Source organism: Phodopus roborovskii, unplaced genomic scaffold, assembly GCF_943737965.1.
Source record: "Phodopus roborovskii unplaced genomic scaffold, PHOROB, whole genome shotgun sequence".
Lineage (NCBI taxonomy): Eukaryota > Metazoa > Chordata > Mammalia > Rodentia > Cricetidae > Phodopus > Phodopus roborovskii.
In genome coordinates, this window is record NW_026126413.1 from 12,927,957 (window position 1) to 12,951,325 (window position 23,369).

Genomic DNA, 23,369 nt, shown 5'->3' on the forward strand with positions numbered 1-23,369 from the left:
CCTACATTGGGCACTTCAACTCCAATTCCAGGGATCTGATGCCCTCTTCTGACTCCTGTGGGCATCTATGATGACTAGAAACTCATACAGACACTCACATGGAAATAAAAATGTAAAAACAAGACTATGACATCACTTTAATCATTATAGCTAACTTATATGTAATAATGAGTCAGATTTATGACTCAAAATAATAGGAAACAAAATTAATTGAATTTATATGCACATTTCTGATAGACTATAAATAAAATATTACATTTTCATAGCAAAAAGTTTAAGTCAGATTCTTCTTTCAAAGTGTTTTCATGTTTTAATTAAAGAATCGTTTTATTCAAAAATTCATTTTATTTACAGTTTCAAGCTTTCTTAACCCACTCAGTGTGTGTCCTTCAAGCTGAAATCAAATACCTGCAGGAGTTGGGATCTTATGAATACAGCCAGGACAACAGTGGAGAGAGTCATGAACAAAAATATCACAGTCCACACAGAAAACATTTTGGCACACTGTGCAAACATAGACCTGCAATGAAAAGGAGAAAAGTGAATACACCAAACTAATTTCCAAAAGTACAGCAGTCAAAAGACACGTAAAGCCTTGCTCTCTAGTCCTGTCAATTTTCCCCTATCCACCTACATACTTATTACTTATTAAATCTAACACAATTTTCTCAAACCTAACACGTATTTTCTCCTTAAGCTGGCCCTTAATAGTAAGGAGTGACTCTGATTTGAGTCCTTAAAGTCTATTCTATTAAATAAAGGACATTCATGATTACTTGCTTTTAAATAACTATTTGGGGAAGACACATGATTTTAAAACCAGTACTAGATGTGAAGGCATTTGACAATTCTAATTTTAAAAAAGCACCAAAACTTACCACAGACTTAGTTATTCTTAGAGAATGACCTCTTAATTGCAAAAGCTATATTCCCTTGTTAACCCTTTAAGGGATATGACAAGCAGCTGGGAGGAAGGTGGGCACACACCTATAATTCTAGCACTTGGAAAGTAGAGGCAGGAGGATCACAAACACATATTAAGGTGGGCTACAAAACCCTACCTCAAAAAAAAAAAAAAAAAGCACAAAAACAAACACAAGAGAATGTCAAATGACACACATAAAACATACAAAAATGCATAATTTTATCAGCATTACATACATGGATCCATGTGATTTGGTCTAAGATTTCTAGGGCAACAACACACAGATTTAAAATCAATGTTTTGAACATGAAAAGATGTGTTCTTTAAAACTGACTAATGGAGCACCTCCTGGTAATATGAAAGCTAGTCCTCAGGAAACTGAAAGAAAGCCTCCTTCCTGCGGACCAACTTGCATGGTAGCATTAGGATCCACACTTGCTTTCAAAGGAGGAAAACAACCAACAGTCCTACTCAGCCATGATGTAACCAGCATGGCACTATAAGAGTAGAATAGTGGGATGCATACTTTAGTGGTAACCACAGCTCTCTAATTGGATTTAAGGTCCATTCAACAAGAGGGAAATTATGCCTGGTACTGGAAACCTAGTCAACTACCCAGAGTTAGTTAAGTCATGGATCTTGGAGGAAAATCTACAACCATCAATTTACTAAACCAGCAAAAGTACTAACTACACTCTAAATATCTGTCCTTATACCCACAGATAATTGTAATCCTCGTGAAGGAAACTTAACTTTGCAACAGAGACCATTACAGAAAACCACAACCAACCAAAATGCAGAGTTGTGGAGCCCGATCCCAACTGATACAACTCCTGCACCTAAGGTTCAGGGATCGTTGCAAAGAGGAAGGTATAAAGATCTTGGGTTAGAGAGGCAGCTCAGAGGTTAAGAAAGATTCTAAGAGCCAGAGAAATAGGGAATATGCTGTTAGACTGTGTCTCCTAGGAATGTCAGAGAAGCTATACCCATCAAGTGTCACTAATGTGACTGCCTGAACATTAGCTGGACAAGGATGCCAGCAGACATGCTACCATGGATGTAGGCAAGCCCATGGGGCATCAACCCAACACAAAGAACTGTGAGCAGGCGAGGACCACTGAGAGTGGGAGAAATATCCAGGACTAACGGTCAGCCCTGAAAGCATACACACATAGCACACACAGACAGATGGGGGGGGGCTCAGAGCGTAAAGCACTTTACAATGTAACCCTGAATTTGATCCCCAGGACCCATATAAAAATTGGAGAGAACTGGCTTCCAAAAATTGTTCCCTGACCTCCACACATGCACTGCTGACATTCATGTGCTCACACTCTCACACATACTAATAATAATACATTGTAATACTGCCAAATGGTTTTTTAAAGTAGTTTTAGTGAAGATGAAGCAACTAATGACAAAGAAAACTACACAACGTTTTTGCTCAATGCAGGGTTTCAATGTCAGGGCTTCATGGATGCTAGGTAGGTGCTCAACCACTGACCTACTCCACTGAAAACAAGGAATATAAAATTTCTCTCTTCATTCATTTTCTTTATTATTTATTTATTTTTGAGAAATGGAGCTACATTGCCCAGACTGGTCTAGAACTTAAGATCCTCCTACCTCAGCCTCCTGAACAGCTGGGACATTATACACCGCTATTGTACCTACCTTCATAAAACTCCTTTATATGTGAGAGCAAGCAGGGCATGGTAGCACAAGCCTGTGACCTCAGCACTCAGGGAGCTACCATGCCCAGTAATAAAGTCTGCTATGTCTTAAGATGAGCGAGAGCTCACTATGCTGCCCAGGGTGACCTTGAATTCCAAAGTGCTTCTTCGCCTTACCACGCCAACAGCTGAGATTATAGGTACATGCCACTACACCTGGCTCTGTCTTCAAAAAAACTTTGTTCCTATTTTAACTCTACTTATTTTCTTTATAGGGAACAACCTGATAAAAGCCTGACCTTCAACAATCTACTCACAACTTATTATAGTGTCACTGCTCAATGTTTCTTATGTATTACTTAATGTTGATAAAGCCAATGAACTTACATGCTGGTCTTTCAATTCCCCCTGACATCCATAACAAAATCTGAAAAAGAAAAGTTTGACAATCATTTTTTTTTCACTCATTAAAATACTAAATAAAAGCTTAGTACCTAGAATCCTTCAAAAAGTAATTGTATTTACACATTAGAGAACATTTTAAGAAGTCAATAGTTCTTTTAAACTTAAGAGTATGGGCTATCGCACTTTTGTTATAGTCTAGCCTATTGCTCCTTGTAGTACACTCAATAAACCCCATTTACAATTTCTCAGAACAAGAAAAATCATACAATATGTCCCAGGTCATCACATAACCCAAAACTTAGTTCTTATTTTCATTATGACTAAATAAACACATGCTTTCCGAACTGCAATTGTATGAGAATTTGATAGTTAATTGCAAACTTACTTTCCTACATAATTGACATTGTTCAGCTCTAATCTTTCCCTGAATAGTCTAACAGCCTTTGAACACATTTAACTCTCAGGAAATCTAGGGTTTCCCCTCAAGACATCTTTCTTGGAGAATTCTGACTTTGCAAAACAAGACTGACTAGTCCCCCTAAACAGATATCACTCTGATTTCTCCACACCCTTACCCTTAAGCTTCCTTTGGCATGTTTGCAGTTAGATACCTGCCCATAGACCCCCACGTCCATCTCCTCCTCACTCCTCCTTCTTCCAGGACATCTCCCAAGTAACACTTTTTTGTTAAGCAATTTCTATAATATTTTATTTATGTATCTATATGTATGTGTGTGGGTATGTGTGTGGTATGGCATGAATATGGAAGACGGGACAACTTCCCTTGCTCCAACATGTGGGTCCTCAGGGCTGAACTCAGTCATCATGCTTGGTGTCAGGTACCTTTATGTACTGTGCCAGCCTCCCCCAGAAGGGTCTTTGTGAGACCTCAAAGCCTGAAAACATCTTTATGTTTTCATAACAGGAAGCTGACAGCTGGCGTGGGGATATGATTTAAGTCAGTGATACTTTTCCCTCCAAATTTGAAGGTGAATGCTCTGGTTAGCACCTAGTATAGCTGACAGTTTTAATATTTTGCTGCATATTTTGAAATTTCAAAATTGTGTAAAAAAATTAGATTTTTTGTTTGTTTGTTTTGGTTCAGTTTGGTTTTTCAAGACAGGGTTTCTCCATGTAACAGTCCTGGCTGTCCTGGAACTCGCTCTGTAGACCAGGCTGACCTTCAACTCATGGAGATCCACCTGCCTTTGCCTCCTGAGTGTGAGGATTAAAGGTGTGTGCCACCACCGCCAGGCAGAAATTATCTTTTTAGAAGAAAAATACTTTGCTACCCTACAATGTATCTTTCACATTATTCTCACAGTGAACCTTCAACATAAATTCACCTGTTTCATATTTAACTCTCCTATTTACACCACAGTACAGCTTTTACTCTACTTTCTGGCATATTTATTCAACTACGAGGCTTCGCACTTCAATACAACTTAAAACAATTCAACCTGGGTTTTGACTTGTCAATTTGGGCCAATATAAAAACTTTCATAATGCCTAGTATCAGTCAAGCATGGGTAAACAGTGAGTGTATAAAGCCTTTTTAAAGGATAACTTTGGGTGGCACACACCTTTAATCCCAGCACTTGGGAGGCAGAGGAAGGTGGATCACTGTGAGTTCAAGGCCAGCCTGGCCTTCACAGCAAGTTCCAGGACAATCTCCAAAGTAATACAGAGAAACCCTGTCTCAAAAAACCACAAAGAAAAGGGATCTAGACATGCTTGTTTAAAATTACTTATTTTCCCATGTGGTATGTGTATGCACATAGAGGCCAGAGGTTGATAAGGAGTGTCCTCCTCAATCATTCTCTACCTTGTTTTAAGAAACAGGAAACAGGGTCTCTCAATGAACCTGGAGCTCACTGAATGGCTAGGCTAGCTGGGCAATGAAATCCTGGGGTCCACAAGCCATCTCTCCATCAGCATATAAAATTTCTTCTATGATATTTTTAAGCGTGAAAAGTGATAAATAAATGCAAAATTATTTGGTGATCAAAGGTTCCCAAATGCTGATGCTCTTAAAAAATAGAAAATATTCATTTCCTAAAAATCTATAATCAAGCAGGGTAGTGGTGGTGCACACCTTTAACCCTAGCACTCAGAAGGCAAGATGCAGGCAAACGTCTCTAAGTCAGAGGCCAGCCTGGTCTACAAAGTGAGTTCCAGGGCAGCAAGAGCTACACAAATAAACCCTGTCTTGGGGAAAAAAAAAAAAAAAAAGATTTATTTTCATTTTAATTATGTATATGCATCTGTGTATGGGTATATGCAGATGAGTGTAGATATAGGATAGAAGGCACAGAATCTCCTAGAGCTGGAAGTACAGGCAGGCAGCTGTGACAGTTGTGAGGTGCTGGGAACCCAACCTGGGTCCTCTCCAAGAACAGTACACACTCTTAACCACTGAGCCATCTTTCTAGGCCCCAGCCCCAACCCCTACCAAACCAATGTACCATCACTCTTAACCACAAATATATGAATTTTTTTAGGGAAATAAACAGATTTCTAGAAATACAAAGTAGTCTACATCTCATTTCCTATATTAAAAGTAATTTTACACAAATTAATATAACTTTAGGTGAAAATTGTTTCAAACATTAGTTTACCACTGTAGCATATAAATTAATCAAAACTCTTATACCTTTCTCCTTTATAGTCTTCTAGAGAAATTTCTTGAAAAGCATCCAAAGGAAATAAATGATGGTAAGATCGTGCCAAGTGAGGTGCAGACACCAAAGTAAGACCTAATGTGTAAAGACAGAAATATTCATAAGCACAACCTCATAAGACAACAGTTGAAAAGCCAAGTAATACACTTAGAAAAATTACTTCCAAGTGTTTTTATTTCTATTTTTCTAGTGGTGGGGATCAAATCTAGGGCCTCACACACACTAAAACCTGCCGTTATGCTATATATCCAGCACTCAGTATTTTTTGGACCTTGAATGTTCTTTACCTGTAGCCATAAAGAAAGTTTATAGGATAGAAATCATTCTGTCACTAAATGCATAACCTCTCTTGGAAAACTATTTCCTTACTTAAAAATGAAAGACCTTAGAATTATATTAATTCCTTATTCAACTTATATATAATGATTCTATTAAAAGCCCAAAAATGTCTATTAAATCTATTATAGTGCTTTTAAAGAATACATTTATCAGAAAGAGAATCAGGAAACATCTATAATGCTATGTTTAGTCTTAGAAGTGGATTATTTCTATTTCCTTTATATAAATTAAGTACATAATAAGCAGGACTCAATATTTTTGTTTATTTCAGCAGCTATACAGATAGGAATTATTTAATACTAATTTACTGAGTAAAGGATAATATGGCTCTTACCACATATTTTACATTCAACAGGAAGCTCACAGTACTTTGCTCGACACTGTGGGCAGAAATAACCTCCCAGTGTAAGTCCTGGCTCAGTGCTATTATCCAAATGCCTATGAGAGAAAACAGTTATTTTTAAAAGGTGAAACAAGCTAACGTGTATAACTCATCCCAACTCAGAAGACAGAGGCAGGCAAATATCTGTGAGTTCAAGGCCAGCCTAATCTAATAGTAAGTTTCAGACCCACCATGGCCACATAGTGAGAATCTGCCTATATATATATGTATGTATGTATGTATGTATGTATGTATGTATGTATGTGTATATATATATGATAAATGAGTAAAATTTTTACTTGAAAAAATGTATTCCTCATTGCTCACTAATGTTATCCTTTTTTCTGTCTTTAGTTTGAAGTTTCTCTTGCTGTCTCTGAATTTTTTTTCTTTCTCTTATCTCTTGCTCTGTCTAATCTGTTAATCCTATACAGTGTGTTTTTCTTTTCTTAAGATTTATTTTATTTTTAATCAGGGGGATGGGGTTGTGCACATGAGTACAGGTGTCCTCAGAGACCAGAGGTGTTATATTGCTTGGACCTGGAGTCTTAACCTGATGGGAGATGTCATTCTGTAAATATGTTTCTCATACTGGTTAATGAATAAAGCACTGTTGGCCAATAGGAAAGCAAGATTGGCGGGACTAGGAGACAAGGAGGATTCGAGGAAGTAGTAAGGAGGAGTCAGCATGGAGAGACTGGAGAGAGCAGAACGCCAGCCCCTCACCAGTAAGATGAGACCATGTGGAAGTACTTAGATTAAATAGAAATAGGTTAATATTTAAGACAAAGCTAGCCAGTAAGAAACTAGTAACAGGCCAACAGCGTTATATCTAATACAGTCTGGGCCCAGGCCTGTGGAGGAAAAACCTTACTCCTAACATAAACCACTGAGCCATCCCTTCAGCACTTCCGGTACACGTTTCTTCACAGACATTATGTCCTTCATTTCTAGAAGTTTGATTTGAGTCTCTTTATACATTGTCAAGTTCTCCTTGGCTATTTTAATAGCCATCTCCAAATTCCAGTGTCTTCTGGCTTCCATTCTGTAATTTTTCTTTGTTATTCTTGTTCTTTCATACTCTAGGGAAACTTGCCCCCACCACATACACACTAACTTCCCTCTCTCCTTCCCACCCTTTCATCCATTCCCTCTCCCTTCCCAGTGTCTCTACATAACCTAAGCCAACCTTGAATTTGCCATGACCTCCTCTCTCATCCCCCAGTGCCGGCATGTAACCATGTGCATCAGCACAGCTGGCTGCCTAGTCATTCCTACATGCTGTCAGATATTGTAAATTGTGTTATTCTGGGTGCTAACTACTTTCTCCATAAACACTTCGAGCTTTGTTTTAGAGTAAAGTAACTTAGATACTTACTGATCAACTCAAAGTTTGTTTTAAGTATGACTACTCTGGTCTTGATCAGACAATGAACCTAATCTGGTCCCATTACTATGGGCTCCATTAAATGTCTTTTGAACACTTTACCACTTAGCTCATCCCCAGCCCTCCTTTATCTTTTCATTCTGAGAAGAGCCTCCCTAAGTTACCCAAGCACCCACCAAGATTAACTTTTTTAACTTTCTATTCCCACTATTTTTTATCATTAGAATAAACAAGTAAATATATCTACTCATATCCGAATTTTTATTTTTATAACTTTTGAGATAGGATCTCATTTTATAGCCCAAAGTGACCTGAAACTCAAAACTATCACCTTGCCTTAGTCTCTTGAGTACTGGAATTACAGATGTAAGTCAGCACGCCTCCCCCACCCTTAATTTAGATGACTGGCAATATATTATACATAGCATACATAGTAATATATCCTAACCATCACAGCATAGACATTTACAAAGATAATTGCTTTTTATGGCTGTATAGATAGTATTAGTTTATAAAAATCATTAAAAGCCTTTAACCCCAGAATTTGGGAGACAGAGGCAGACGGATCTCTGTAAGTTCAAAGGCAGCCTAGTCTACAACGCGAGATTAAGGACAGGCTCCACAGCCAAAGAAAAATCCTATCTTGGAGGAGAAAAAAAAAAAAAAAAAAAAAAAACCACTGTATTTCAAGACCTTCTAATTTTAAGTTAAAACTTGGAAGAATGAATTTTATTTTCTTTTCACTTATTTATTTATTTAGGTTTTTCGAGACAGGATTTCTCTTTATTGCTTTAGAGCCTGTCCTGTCACTCTGTAGACCAGGCTGGCCTCGAACTCACAGAGATCCACTTGCCTCTGCCTCCTGAGTGCTAGGATTAAAGGTGTGTGCCACCAATGCCCAAATGAGGAGTGAATTTTAAATGTTAAAATGTCACTGACAATTGCTCTTTACTTACGCCATGCTGAAGGATGGTTTTGCATCCTGATCGGACAAAGAAGCAATGGTATGCTGAGGGAATCCTTTATAAGTATAAAAAAATAAAATAAAATAAAGCATTAACTTTTTATAGACAACAGAATTTTAGAACTATGAATATAAAAACAGTCCTAACAGAAAAATCAACCAACTTGTAAAAAGCTCTTTCCTTCTCTTAAGTACATATGTGTTTATCATAATATGATGAAACTCTAATTCCCAGGTATAGGAAAAAGTAGAGGAAAAGGGAGAATGACCTAGCTACACATATGTCCTCACGTTCCAAAATTTATATTTATATTTTAACAATAGTGCATCTAAAAAGAGTTCACACATTTTATATAGTTTCTAATACAACTAAATATATGTTACATGATATAGTTTCTCTTTATCTAAGCACATATTTCTGTTTACATTTTTGAAATTTGAGGGAATAGATATGGGAGAAATTGGAGGAAGAAATAGGACATAAATATGACCAAAATATATTGTATTTTATATGACTGCATGAAAATATTATTAATTTTTTGAGATGCACAAACTTTTCATTTATTTTCCATATACAATTTAAAAATATGAATACATATTCAGGAAAAAGCAGCAACCAGAAGAATGAGATCAAGATATAAAATGAAAAATGAATCTACAAATAAAAACAAATAAATGACTAAGGGAAACTCAGTGTATGGCCATGTGTTTAGTATGTACAAGGCCTGGGGTTTAATGTCCAGCATCACAAAATAATTGAATAAATGAACAAATAAAAGCAAAGGTGCCAGGCAGTGGTGGTGAGCATCTTTAGTCCCAGCACTTGGGAGGAAGAGACAGGTAGATCTCAGCGAGTTCGAGGCTAGCCTGGTCTACATAGTGAGTTCTAGGTCATCAAGACTACACAGAGAAACCCTGTCTCTCAGAAAAAGAAAAATTAAATGACCATTTTATGACCATTCATTTCCTACTCCCTGAAAATAAAAAATAAAAAATAAAAAAACCAATAATTTGGTGTACTCTGCAACTTTCTGTCTTTGCAATTTGTATGACATACTTTGATTATATGATACTTTGTAGCTTATTTATCAAATTTCTTACAAGTATTTTTCATTAAATAAAATACCTTTATACCCTCCTAGCTTAACAAAAAGGCCAGAAGTGCTTTCATATGACATGACTATAAGTAGCTTTAAATTTCTCTTCATTTTATAAACATGCTATTTTTCTATTGTTAAAGATTTAAGAAAAAAATCTTAAATGTCAAAGCAGTAACTTGCACAAATGAAAGCAGAATGCCTAGTTTGTACCAAAGGCCTACATGTAAACAACACAAAAGAAACACATACCCATACGAATGAGAGAACATTCGGAGCTGGAGCTGGCAGGAGGAGGGCTAACATGATGTGTTAGCAACTCTTTGTAATGGGTTTCATCCAAAATAACATGGTATGTGCCTGACAAGCAAAAGCAAACCACAGCAGTTATAAAAAGGAAGGAGTTTCTGTGTAAGTTTAATCATGAAAATAAACAATTCATTAAGTAAATTATCATTTAAAAAATCATCTCCCAATCAATTCTTTAGGCATAATAGTAACTAAAATTAAAGCCAAGCTACACAGTCTTTACAAAGTATTACATATAGTGAGGTTACTAATTTTTTTAAAAATTATAACTCTTAACATTAACTTACTGAAAATTCATTGCATTTTAAGTGGTCGCTTAGAAAAAAAAAATCAATGTAATGTTTAAGATTGCAGCTATATTTTGGACTACTGGCACAAAATGGTTTCAGTTTAATGGTATAAAACTTCCTACTTAATAAATTATTCGGTAATTACAATTATTGAAGACAGTAGATATATACCACCAGTTTCACGAGCAAGTACAGTGCAAACTCGAACCTCTGCAGACAATCCAATAACAGACACTCTGATTTTAGCTGCCTTCAGGGTCTTCATAAGATCCAAACAGATGAAAGATTTCAGGAAAAAAAGAAAAATATTTATAAATACTAACTTTGAAAAATAGTGTTCTGAAATTTATTACAGAATTTTCTTTAGAATCTAGCTTAAGTGTTGGTCCTACCTTAATAAGATCATAAATATTAGATGGATCACAGGTTGTCAGGCTACTGAAGATGATTAGGACTTCTCTACTTGTATGTCCAGGCATGTGTCTATAAAGAGAGGTGAAGATACACGTCAATAGATTAAGCAAATTACACTAGCTAAATGTTTATCTAAAAGGGAGAATACACATGGCTTATAAATTTAAGCTACAAAGTGTTATAATGTATGTTAGTAAAGTTACAGCCAATTCATGATTATTATTTGGTATTAAATTCTAAATTTCACCAGGTAGTGGCAGCACACACCTTTAATCCCAGCACTTGGGAGGCAGAGATAGGTGGATCTCTATGAGCCCAAGGCCAGCCTGGTCTACAGAGTGAGTCCTAGGATAGCCAAGGCTACACAAAGAAACCCTGTCTCAAAAAAAAAAAAAAAAAAATTCTAATTTTAATCTCTCTCTCAACATGGTCTTACATTAACTCACACTCATAAGCTTTCTGCCTTAGCCTCTGTAGTACTGGTATTACCAGCATCCAATGCCATGCATAGCCATTCAATTTATACTCAATTTTTTTCATAATTCTTCTGTACTAATGTGAATTTTCTAATATTTTTCTAAGCCCATTACAGATATACTTTAACTGATACAATATCAATCAAAAATAACCAACATAGGATTAGAGAGATCGCTCAGTGGTCCTGAGTGCAGAAGTCCTGAGTTCAATTCCCAACAACCACATGGTGGCTCACAAACATCTACAATGAGATCTGGTGCCCTCTTTTGGCCTGCAGGCATACATGCAGACAGAACACTCTAAACATAAATAAATCTTAAAAAAAAAAAATAGCCAACATTAAAAAAAACATCATATATGACATTTTAGATCTTTTCCTACTTAATTCTTTTGTTAAAACAGGCATCATGAGAAGACCTAATACAACTCACAAAAAAAAAAAAATCTGAAACAATTATAAATAATAATGTAAACTGGCTATGGTTGTGATGCCTGTGATCTCAGCACTGGGGAGATAGACACAGAAGAATCAGTTCAGGTCATCCTCAGTTACATAGCAAGCTGGAGGGTACCTGGACAACATGGGAAAATACTGTCCTGAGGGAGGGGAGGGGGGGCCTGAAGAGATGGCTCGGCAGCTACAAGTATGTATGCTCTTACAGAGGCCCAGAGTTCAAGTCAGCACCCATGCTGGGCAGTTCACAAATGCCTGTAACTCCAGTTCCAAGGAATCTGACACTCTCTTCTGGCATGTTCTACTCATGTATACATACATGCACATGCACACACACAGACACATAATTAAAAATAAAATAAATAAAATTTAAAATACTAACTTTAGGGTTTGCATAGCCATGCTTAAGGAATTATAAAGAGAGGGTTCTCCATTGCAGGTCATATCTACAGCTTTCTTCAAAGATGTTATGTGTTTTCTTGGGTTTCCTAAAGTAAAATGAAATAACTTTTAATAATACTCTCTCTATATATATAAAGCATGTTGTTTTCCTAAACTGTACAAATTTATGATTTACAGAATGACTTCAATTTCTATTTTTATCAATTTGGTATTTTTATCAGAAATGTTTGGTCTCCCTTCATACTGGAAATAATATATACATATGTATATTTGGGTCTTTTCTAGAATAAATTGTCTATTTTCACTTTCTAACAAATCTAAACAAATGACATGATGTGTTGGAAGACACAGACCTGCCTAGCGGGAGGAGTACCGACACCCAAACCTACATCTCCTGGTTCTCTATTTTCTTCCCTCACCACCATCCCACATAATCCACTGTGTTGTGGGCACAGGGGAAATGCAGATTACCTCAGTGCCAGTGTGGCTTACAGCAATGGGTGACTGTAAGGAGTGGAGCTGTCCAAAAGTCGTATGAGAGTCTCTAAAAGTTATTTCATCTTCCCAACATATGAAATCACCCCCATCTACTGAAAACTCTTTGAATTTGAGGACAGGAGGGAAAGAAAAGAGTTGACGTATCTTCCTCAGAGAAACACCCCTCCCTCAATCACATGATATTCCTATTTAGTCTGTGGTGCTGACCTTCCATTCTGCTATGGGCACAGCGTAATCTAAGCCAACCAACAAAACATTTCACCTCCCTGGCTGCTTCAACAGCTGTTGGATACACAAACCATGAGTAAGATCAATAGGAATCCTCCTCTCCAGGAATCCCACTGAAGTTACATTAAAGCTATGAAATAAGCTGGCCACATAAACTTGGGGCTATTAGAAGACATCATTTCTCTTAAGAGAATAAAGTAAGACAAAGCCAGGATTCCTAGAAACAGCTACAAGAGAAATCAGCCCACCTTTGAATACATGCCAATTCCTTTTGGAGTATGTTTGTGGTTGGTTTGGTTTGGTTTGATGTGTATGGCTGTTTTTGGCTGCACATCTGTGAACCATGTGTGTGTCTGGTATCCCGACAGACCAGAAGACGGCACCACACAGAACTGGAGTTACAGGTGGTTATGGCCGACGTGGGAGCTAGCAACTGGACTTGGTGTTCTTAACTACTAAGCCATCTCTCCTGCCCCTGGCTTTGTTTCCTATGATCCTGGGGATCAAACCTAGGGCCTTATTTATTAAGCTACATCCCTAACAATACCTAAGACAATCCCTCGTTGGGATTATTGTCAACTGATTTCCTGGCACACTTCTGGCAAATGTATATTTGATTCCTTATGGTTACAGTAAGAACTATTAGTGAACAAAGTATGTTATATCCCTTATGAGTACTAATAGAACAAAGTATGTTATATCCCTTATGAGTACTAATAGAAAAACACTAATTTAAGAAATAGTGTATTTTACAAAACATAATGATGTAAATTTGTAACAACATATATAATAAAGAAAATTGCCATTAACTTATATGTATGACAATTCTGCCTGCATGTATATGGTCAGAAAAGGGTGCCAGAGTCCCCTGGAACTGGAGTAACTCAAACTGGAGACAGTTTGAGTCCCCATGTGAATGCTGAGAACTAAACTGGAGTCCTCTGTAAGAACAAGGGCTCTAAGCCATTTCTATAGCCATTTATAAATAGTCCAATTCAACTTTTATGCTTTTAAAATTAGACATTTTTTATTTGAGAATTATATGAATTTTCTGGATAAGTAACAATTAGGCTATCTTATTTTCAGAATAAGAATGTGTATTTAACCCCAATATCAACCCACATACCTATGAACACCTAATTTTTGATAAAGAAGCTAAAAATATAAAATGGAAAAAAGAAAATATAATTCAACAAATGGTGCTGGTATAAATGGCTATCAACATGCAACATAAATCCATGCACACTGAACCTCATAGAAGAGAAAGTGGGAGATACCCTTGAACAAATTGGTACAGGAGACCACTTCCTAAAAAGAACATCAGTTGCACAGACTTGGGAGCAACAATTAACAAATGGGACCTCCTGAAACTGAGAATCTTCTGTAAAGCAAAGAACACAGTCAACAAGACAAAACGGCAGCTTATAGAATGGGAAAAGATCTTCACCAACCCCACATCTGACAGAGGGCTGATCTCCAAAATACACAAAGAACTCAAGAAAGTAGACCTCTAACTACCAAATAATCCAATTAAAAAATGGGGTACAGATCTAAACAGAGAATTCTCAACAGAACAATCTCAAACGGCAGAAAGAAATTTAAGGAAATGTTCAACATCCTTAATCATCAGGGAAATGCAAATCAAACCCTCTCTGAGATTCTATCTTACTCCAATCAGAATGGCTAAGATCAAAAACATCAATGACAACTTATGCTGGAGAGGATGTAGAGAAAGGGGAACACTCCTCCAATGCTGGTGAGAATGCAAACTTGTACAGTCACTGTGGAAATCAGTATGGCAATTTCTCAGAGAAGGATCAACCTACCTCAAGACTCTGCTTCACTGCTGAAATCAGTATGGTGATTTCTCAGAAAAGGATCAACCTACCTCAAGACCCTGCAATACCACTGTCGGGCATATCCCCAATGGAAGCACATTCACACCACAAGGACGATTGCTCAACTATGCTCACAGCAACATTGTTTGTAATAACCAGATCTTGGAAACAACTAGATGCCCCTCAACTGAAGAATGAATAAAGAAAATGTGGTATATTTATACAGTGGAGTACTACTCAGTGGTAAGAAACAGTAGCATCCTAAAATTCACAGGCAAATGGACAGAACTAGAAAAAAAAAAAAAATCCCGAGTGAGATACCCAAAACCAGAAAGTAGATACCAAAGCAAAAGATACCTAGCCTATACTCCATAACCCCAGAGAAGCTTGAACCCTCTTCCAGAAACAGATGGAAACAGATGCAGAAATCCAAAACTAACCAACGGCCAAGCTCCTGGAGTATAACCAAAGTGAGGGAGGAGCAATAATATAAACAAAGGAGTCAAGACCATGATGGGGAAACCCACAGAACCTGAGCTAATGAGAGATCACTGACTCAGGTCTGACAAATAGGAAACCTGTATTAAGACTAAACCAGACTCCCTTAATATAGGTGACAATGGTATCACTGGGACAATATATGTGACCACTGGCAGTGGATCCAAGATCTAACACTAATGCACAAACTGACTTAGTGGAGCCCATTCTATATGGAGAGACACTTTGCCCACGCGGGGGTGTGGGAGTGGAGAGGTGCCTTGGTCCTGCCTCAACGAGATGATGGGACAGACTTAGTAGACTTCCTAGGGGAGGCTTTACCCTCTCTGAGGAGCAGATGGGAGACAGAGGGAAGGTGGGGGGAGCAGGAGGAGAGGAGGGAGGGGGAACTGGAATTGAAATGTAAAAAATAAATATTTAAAAAAAAGGATGTGTATTTAAATAAACATATTTACTTCCAATGCAATACATCCAACATTTCAGAACTCAATTTAAAACAATTAATAGTAGGCCCCAAAGTTTAACAGAAAGACAGTAAGCTGTTCAACTAAAATGCATAGAAGAAAGTGTCACTTTACTTATCAGGGAGCCACATGGGCAAGATTACAGAGTTAGGTAAGCAAAGTCCTTGAGCCTCGCAAAGATACTTTTATGCATACCTGAGAGTTCAGTCAGTTTTTCAGCTCTTTTACTCTTAGTCACAATTATTCCAATCTCAAAATGAAAAAAAAAAAAAACAATTATTTTAATATAACAAATTATTTCCTCTTCATAAAAAATACATGGACTATCAATTATTAACTGCAAAAGAAATTAGGAACATATATGAAATTTTTTCTCATGGTGTTTTTGACAAATCTAGCAATGAACTGACTATACATGTTTAACTTTTAGAGTTATTTTGCTCTACACTATTAAGTATACCAAAAAATAGGTACATAATCTGGTTTCCTCAATACTTCACGGAAAATATGTCTCATTTTTTAAAAAATAAACTATATTTGGCAGCAAAACGGGAATTTAGTTCTGAATTCTACCATTTATCTACATACCTGACTGATAGGATTTTGATCAAAGTATTCTTCTACAAAATATTCCAACAACTGTTGAAAGAAAATTAAAAGGAAGTATTATATAAAGACAAAGCAGCAATAATAAAGATCATGTATTTACTAATCTATTTGTTAAGCAGCACTTCTCATGACAAGGGGAAGACAAGGTGTCGGTGAGATGTCTCACTGTGTAACCCTGGCTAGCCTCCCCTCACTCACAGACCAGGCTGACACTGAGCCTGGGGTGGTGCCCCTCTCTCTGCACCCCGGGTGCACAGGGCCAGGTGCCTGCTGTCCCAGCTACACTGGAAGCAGGGGCTCCTAAGGCAATGAGTTTAAGGTCAGCTGAGGAAACACAGCAAGACTGGATCTTGAAATTCAAAACCAAAACAAACACGGATCCCCTTGGACTTGCCTAAAACAATGTAAATGAGGAAAAGATCCAATGAAGAGAGAGGTAAGAGCAGCATCAAGAACAGGCACTAGTAAATTAGAACGTTAGCAGGACGTTGGTGCACACACCTTTAGTCCCAGCACTCTGGAGGCAAGAGGCTTACGCCCACGCTCTCTCTCTCTCTCTCTCTCTCTCTCTCTCTATCTATCTATCTATCTATCTACTCTGCCATCTGAGTGTTGGGATTAAAGGTGTGTGCCAACACTTTACAGCTTCAAGTCTTTTTGTTTGTTTGTTTTCTGAGACAGGGTTCTCTGTGTAGCCCCGGCTGTCCTGAAACTCACTCTGTAGACCAGACTGGCCTCAAACTCAGAGATTTGCTATGATTAAAGGCAAGTGCCGCCACCACCTCGTGGCTTCAAATCTTTTTAAAGAACTTAATTTTTTATTATCATGGTGTGTGTGTGTGTGAGAGAGAGAGAGAGAGACAGAGACAGAGAGAGAACATGCGGAGGGAGAGAGAGAAGAACATGCATCACAGTGCCCTTGTGGAGGTCAGAGGACAACTTTCTATAATTAGTCAGATTTCTCCTTTCACCATTTTTCCTGTTTGTATTTTTTATTTTATCTTATGTATATGGGTGTTTTATGTATATGTATTTTATGTATATGGGTGTTTTATGTACATGGGTGTTTTATGTATATGTATTTTATGTGTATGGGTGTTTTATGTATATGTATTTTATGTATGTGGGTGTTTTATGTATATGTATTTTATGTACATGGGTGTTTTATGTATATGTATTTTATGTATATGGGTGTTTTATGTATATGAATTTTATGTATATGGGTGTTTTATGTATATGAATTTTATGTATATGGGTGTTTTATGTATATGTATTTTATGTATATGGGTGTTTTATGTATATGTATTTTATGTATATGGGTGTTTTGCCTCCATGTATACATCTGTGCATCACCTGTGTGCCTGGTGCCCGTGGAGGCCAGAAAAGGACATTGGATTCCCTGAAATGGGAGGTTATAACCAGTTATAAACTGCCATACTGGTGCTGGAAATTGAGCCTGGGTCCTCTGGAGGAATAACTAGAACTCAGGTTGCCAGTCTTGTATAGCAAGCACCTTACTCATGGAGTCATCTTGCTGACCCATTTCTTTGTTTAAAAAAAAAATATTGTGCTGGAGAGATGGAGATGGCTCACTGGTTAAGAACACTAGCTGCTCTTCCAGAGAACCTGGGTTCAATTCCCAGCACCCACATGGCAGTTCACAACTGTAACTTCAGTTTGAGAATCCGACACCCACATACATGCAGACAAAACACCAACGCACATAAAATAAATAATTTTTAAAAATTACTGTTGGAGAATTAATTCATAACATATTTATAAACTAGTTCTTAGAATAAAAAAAATACTTCATAAAATGATCTGGCAGCATTTCTACTTAGTGAACACTTGTTATTAGCTGGAAAAACAAAACAAAACAAAATTTCCTACATTCTTAAACAATACATACATACATACATATATATGTCTGTATATGTATATGTGAGAGTGTGGTTATGCTTTCTCTATATTTAGCACAGATTTAAGTGGTTTTACTATACCTTTAAAGTACAAGTCAACCTATTGGGCTTTAAATCTTGATCCTCCATTGTTCTCGAACCATCTACTACCACATAAAGGTGGCGCATCTACCAAAAACAAATGAGGGAGAAAATTTCCACGAACATTTTTTAGAAGAAGCAGAAATATCATTTAGTATTCAAATATCCTATACATACATTTTAAATATATTCTTTTAAAAAGTAGCTGTTTTATCATTTATTTTGTCAAGGCAGAATAGTCTTATGATCCAAACTAGTTCTGCACAAGTCAAAGAAAAAAATCATAACATACCATTCCAAGTCGGACTTGTCCATGGTGCTCAAACACTCTGTTAAAATTATAAAAAATATTTTATTTCAACACCATATGCTACCAAAAACTCAATAAAACAATTACTCTGTACTTTTTATGAATTATTGACTTCTGGAATACACATGACAGTCTCTGAACACCACTTTCCTGGGGGCAGGCTAGTTGCTTGTTCCTTACCCTGAATCAGACAACTACAGATGAGCTTCCCCACCAAGCACGCAGCTAAAAGGAAGTGCTAAAGATGTCTAGAACAGGACAGAAAGGCTTCAAGAATGTATTTTTCTTTTGTAACACTTTCATATGAGCATTTCATACCTTTTTCTTTTTGCCTTGAAGAGAATATCTTCTATAGTTGCTTTGAGTGATCCAGTTTCATCTTCTTTAAGAATTTCCCTGTAGGCAATATTTATTTGTTTGAAAAGATAAGCTAAAAATACTAACCCAACAAAAAATTATGATGTGCAAAGATTTGTGTGTATTTAATGTATGTATATATGTATGTATATGTTTGTAGCACCAGAATCCACAGTAGCCAAAAATTGGAACTGATCTAAGTCTCCAGCAAATGCTGAATGAATAAACTAAAATGCAGCACAATAGTCCCATAATAATATGGGACACTATCCAGCAATTACAAAGAAACATATATATGAATGAGCTTTGAAATTCACATAAAATATACAAGGAAGGTGAATTTATAAATTGTGGATTCATAGTTAGCTACAGGGGACAGAAACAGAATGACTATGAAGGAACTTAATGCTATGATTAAAATGTTCTAAAAGTAGTTTATGGCAAAAGCTATACAAAAAAACCAGTAAATTGTCTTCAAAAAATTCACCCGATTATACATTGAGGTACATGAATTTTAACATACATAAAACACACTTTAATAAAACTGAAGTTAAAGAGAAAAGAGACGATGTCTACAACGTGGGACAATTACACTCTACGTACCATGTTCTCTCGTAGCCTCCTTCCCACCGCTTAGTTCTCTCAGGTTCTTCATCCATGTTTTTTATATTGATATATACTGATTCAACACTGTAAAAAAAAAAAAAAAAAAAACAAGTTTTCTAAAGATGGTTATTACAAAATGAATCTAATTACTTGATAGTTAAGGACAAAGTTTAAAACATCAGAATATAAAAATACATTTTATTCTAGTAGTTTATTCAGTAATTATGTAAAAATACCAAGTTGTCATGAAACTATTGTTTTCTATTTCCAATAAATGATATTAATACTTCAAACATGGAACCAATAAAAATAAACATATTTTTGAAACTTGTAAAAACAAATAAAACTTGTTCCATGGACATGTCACTGGACAAGAGTTCTGAGGAATGAGTATGAGATTAACTATAACCATCAATTATAGCTGAGTGCCCAATAAAAAGCAATTCATTGTTCTTTCTCTCCTTTGTGTAAGATTGAATTTTCTCATGATCACATTTTTTAAAATGAAATTTATCAGCCAGTTGCGGGTAGCACACGCCTTTAATCCCAGCACGTGGGAGGCAGGAGGATCTCTGAGAGTTCAAGGCCAGCCTAGTTTACAGATCAAGTTCCAGGTCAGCTAGAGATACATAGAGAAACCCTGTCTTAAAAAACAAAACAAAGAAAAAAGAAATTTATCCTTTATCAATAGGTAAATGTTACAGCTCATAATTCAAAAAAAACACAAAATTACACATGAAATATGACTTAACTAGTAAAGAAAAAATCTCTTTCATTGACAGAATTAAGATTAGGTGTTTTCTACATTTTAATTATTACATATATTGATATTACATTTACCTCTTTAATAATTTAAGACAAAATTGCTGGAGATGATAGCTCACAAGTATAATCCTGTCTGGAGCACAGCAGCAAGTCAGAGACCAGTGTGGTCTACACAGTAAACAATACTTCTGTTTTCCTTTCATTTTCATTTTTTTGAGACAAGGTATCTCTGTATAGCTTTGGAGCCTGTCCTATTACTCACTCTATGGACTAGGTTGGCCTTGACCTCACAGAGACCCCTGCCTCAGCCTCTTGAGTGCTGGGATTAAAGGTATGCAACACCTCCGCCCAGGTATACGTTATCCTCCTTTGATAGATAATACTGTATCTATAGACTAGAGAAAAATGGGCTAGGGATGTAGCTGGTTGAGCGAATGCTGTCCAGTATGCACAAAGCCATCAGTTGGAGAAAGGAGGCACAGGCTTTAACCCCAGGAGACAGGAGGGTCAAAATTCAAGGTTAGGGTCAGGATCTTGGAAGATAGAAGAAGGTGGGTTTCTGTGAGTTCAAGGCTGGCCTGGGATACATAAGACTCTGTCTTCAAGGGGTAGGGGGTTCCTGCAGACAGGAAGACCTCAGTTCTTATCGCAGCACTCATACAGACACACCTGTAATCCCGATTTGGGGGAGGGGGTAGAACTTGATGGCCAGCAAGTCTAGCCAACCAATATGCTACAGGTTCAGTAAGAGACCCTATCTCAAAAAAAGGTAGAAAATACAAGAAGATATTAGACATTAATTTCTAGGATACACACAAATAAACCATACACATACAACATATATTCACCAAAAATAGAAGACATATACATACATATGGCTAGGATGTCATGGCAATGTGGTCGATGTTTAAGACAAGATCTCACTATGTAGCCCTTCTGGGCAGGAACTCATTTAGCTTCCCAAGTGCTGAGGTTACAGGTATGAGCACTTGGCTTGAAACTTTTTTTAAAAAAAAATACAGAACTGAGCTGAGTGAGATAACCCACATTCAGGAGGCAGAAGCAGGAAGGCCTCTATTTTGTTTTGTTGAAAAGGGGCCTTTGTATATAGACCTGCTAGCCTGGACCACAGAATGTACACCAGGCTGACCTCAAACTCACAGAAATCTGCCTGTCTCCCAAGTGCTGGGCTTAAAGGTGTGTGTCCAGCTCTATGGTGAAGACAATGTGTGACATACACAGTTGACTCTGTCTCAGAAAATAAAATAAAACACACAACCAAAAAAAAAAAAAAAATGCTCACTGAAGAATAGACTATACATGGACTTATGGAATTTAAAATCTATTGACAAGTTAGAGAGTGGGAGACTACTTTCAAGAGGCTTTTTAATTAAACCTGCCGCCATCGAATATTATTAAACTCTTTTTATTTCCCACAGAATTTAGAAGCCTCTTCAACCCTGACAATTTGCCTTTTATAAAGGATAAAAATATATCAGTCTGGCAAATGCTTGCCCAGAAACTGCAGGGGCAGAACTAAGGCTGGAAAATGATCCACCGAGCTTCTTTCTCCCGGGTACACTCTTCCCTCTCAAGCCCAAACCCTCAAGCCACCGATGCCCCAGCGCAGTCTCCACTTCCACAAAGAGACTGCGGCCTTTCTGTTACTCTGATTTAGGAAAATCCCGCTTCTGGAGATGCCTGTCTTCCATCTTACTTCCATGTCACCTCCCTCGATCCCAATGGAACAGCCTTGACAGTATTTTACAACATGGGCTATTTCAATACTGTAAGTATCTTGGTACCATCCGTCTGAAGACTGTACTGGAGCCGGAAAGAAGGTGACTAAGCTGAACATTCCCATACCTTGTTTTCTGGACTTAATGTAAACACTAAAAATGAAAAGTTTGCTCGGGACGGGCATAGTGAAGTACGCCGGTGATCCCGGGGCGAGTGCACGCACACTTCGTATAATATTGCTTCTAAACTTTTAAAATGTGGTTCCCCCACATCCAAAATACTTCGTATTTTACTCTATTATTCTCGGAAAATTCAGAGAAAATAAGAACCAATGAGTAAAAAATTGTACAAATTTTGACTCTTAAAAAGGCATCTTACAGACGGGCGGTGGTGGTGGTGGAACACTCGGGAGGCAGAGGCAGGTGGGAATCTCTGTAAGTTCGAGGCCAGCCTTATTTACAGAGCGAGTTCCAGGACAGCTAGGACTGCTACACTGACAAACCCTGTCTCGAAAAACAAAAACAAAACGGGCGGGTGGGTGGGGGGGGGCATCTTACAGAGCATCTTAATTAAAACTGCTTATAAAGGGGAACCTAACAGGGAAGGAGTTAAAACTCCCCAAACTTCGTAACACTAACCCATTTCCTAGAACCTCAGCCATTACACCCATCTGCCCGCCGAGAAGCTACAATAAAGGTCCACGGAGGGTCGGTCTGCGGTGGAAAGAGCTGGGGATGCAATCGGCCGACACGGGAGCCGCAGCGCGCATGGCAACTGGCGAGGCTGCCTCAGCTTACCCTGCCTGGCGCGAGGATGACGGGCAGGGGCGACGCTGTCCGTGCTCCGCAGGAACGCACAGCTCCGCTGCTGGGCGCTCGCCCCAGGTCACCCAGCCAGAGGCAAACTAGAGCCCAGGCAGCGAGAGGCTCCGCGGCCTGCAGCCCGGCTCGGCTCGGCGGGCGGAAGCTGCCCGTCGCCCTGCACACCCCTCCGTCCGCCTTCCGGGTGCCCCCGAAGCCCGCCCCGGCAGTGCCCCTCGGCCTCTCCTCCAGGTCCCTCCGGTCCGCCTGGCACTCAGCCTCCAACACTCAGTGCCGCGCAGGCCTCCACTCACGGGAGCGCGGCAGGCCACCCTCGCCGGAAGTGACGTCAGGCAGACAGCGCCGCCGAAATCCGTCCGCAGCGCGCCGGGGCCACGCAGAAGCAGAAAACGTTCCGGCGCGGCTGCGGCAGGCGGGAGCTGGGGAGCGATGGTGC

At 38.1% G+C, this 23,369-nt stretch overlaps 1 protein-coding gene across 2 annotated transcripts; it reads right to left on the reverse strand.

Moving 5' to 3' along the window:
• Nucleotides 1-284: 284 nt before the first annotated feature.
• LOC127220961 (general transcription factor IIH subunit 2) lies at nt 285-22,994 on the reverse strand. 2 transcript variants are annotated; one of them, XM_051182843.1, is made up of 16 exons: nt 22,910-22,994; nt 19,605-19,691; nt 18,963-19,040; nt 18,627-18,663; nt 18,335-18,421; nt 16,314-16,364; nt 15,921-15,975; nt 12,180-12,285; nt 10,845-10,935; nt 10,624-10,711; nt 10,106-10,213; nt 8,749-8,812; nt 6,358-6,461; nt 5,657-5,759; nt 2,986-3,025; nt 285-520 (listed from the first exon to the last, which is right to left on the reverse strand). In XM_051182843.1, exons 2-16 carry the CDS (start codon nt 19,658-19,660, stop codon nt 401-403), a joined length of 1,188 nt encoding a protein of 395 aa, XP_051038800.1. In that variant the 5' UTR covers nt 19,661-19,691; nt 22,910-22,994; the 3' UTR covers nt 285-400. The 2 variants fall into 2 exon arrangements, with proteins under 2 accessions (XP_051038800.1, XP_051038801.1); XM_051182844.1 differs by lacking the exon at nt 22,910-22,994 and adding an exon at nt 20,448-20,543.
• Between the last annotated feature and the right edge of the window lie 375 nt (nt 22,995-23,369).

Excerpts from the sequence above, each read along its gene's own strand:
- LOC127220961 (XM_051182843.1), bottom strand. The coding sequence starts at position 19,660 with ATGGATGAAGAACCTGAGAGAACTAAGCGGTGGGAAGGAGGCTACGAG. Across the intron at positions 19,041-19,604 it reads GGAGGCTACGAGAGAACATG|GGAAATTCTTAAAGAAGATG; the intron begins GTACGTAGAGTG and ends TATTGCCTACAG. Across the intron at positions 10,936-12,179 it reads ATGGCTATGCAAACCCTAAA|ACACATGCCTGGACATACAA; the intron begins GTTAGTATTTTA and ends CTCTCTTTATAG.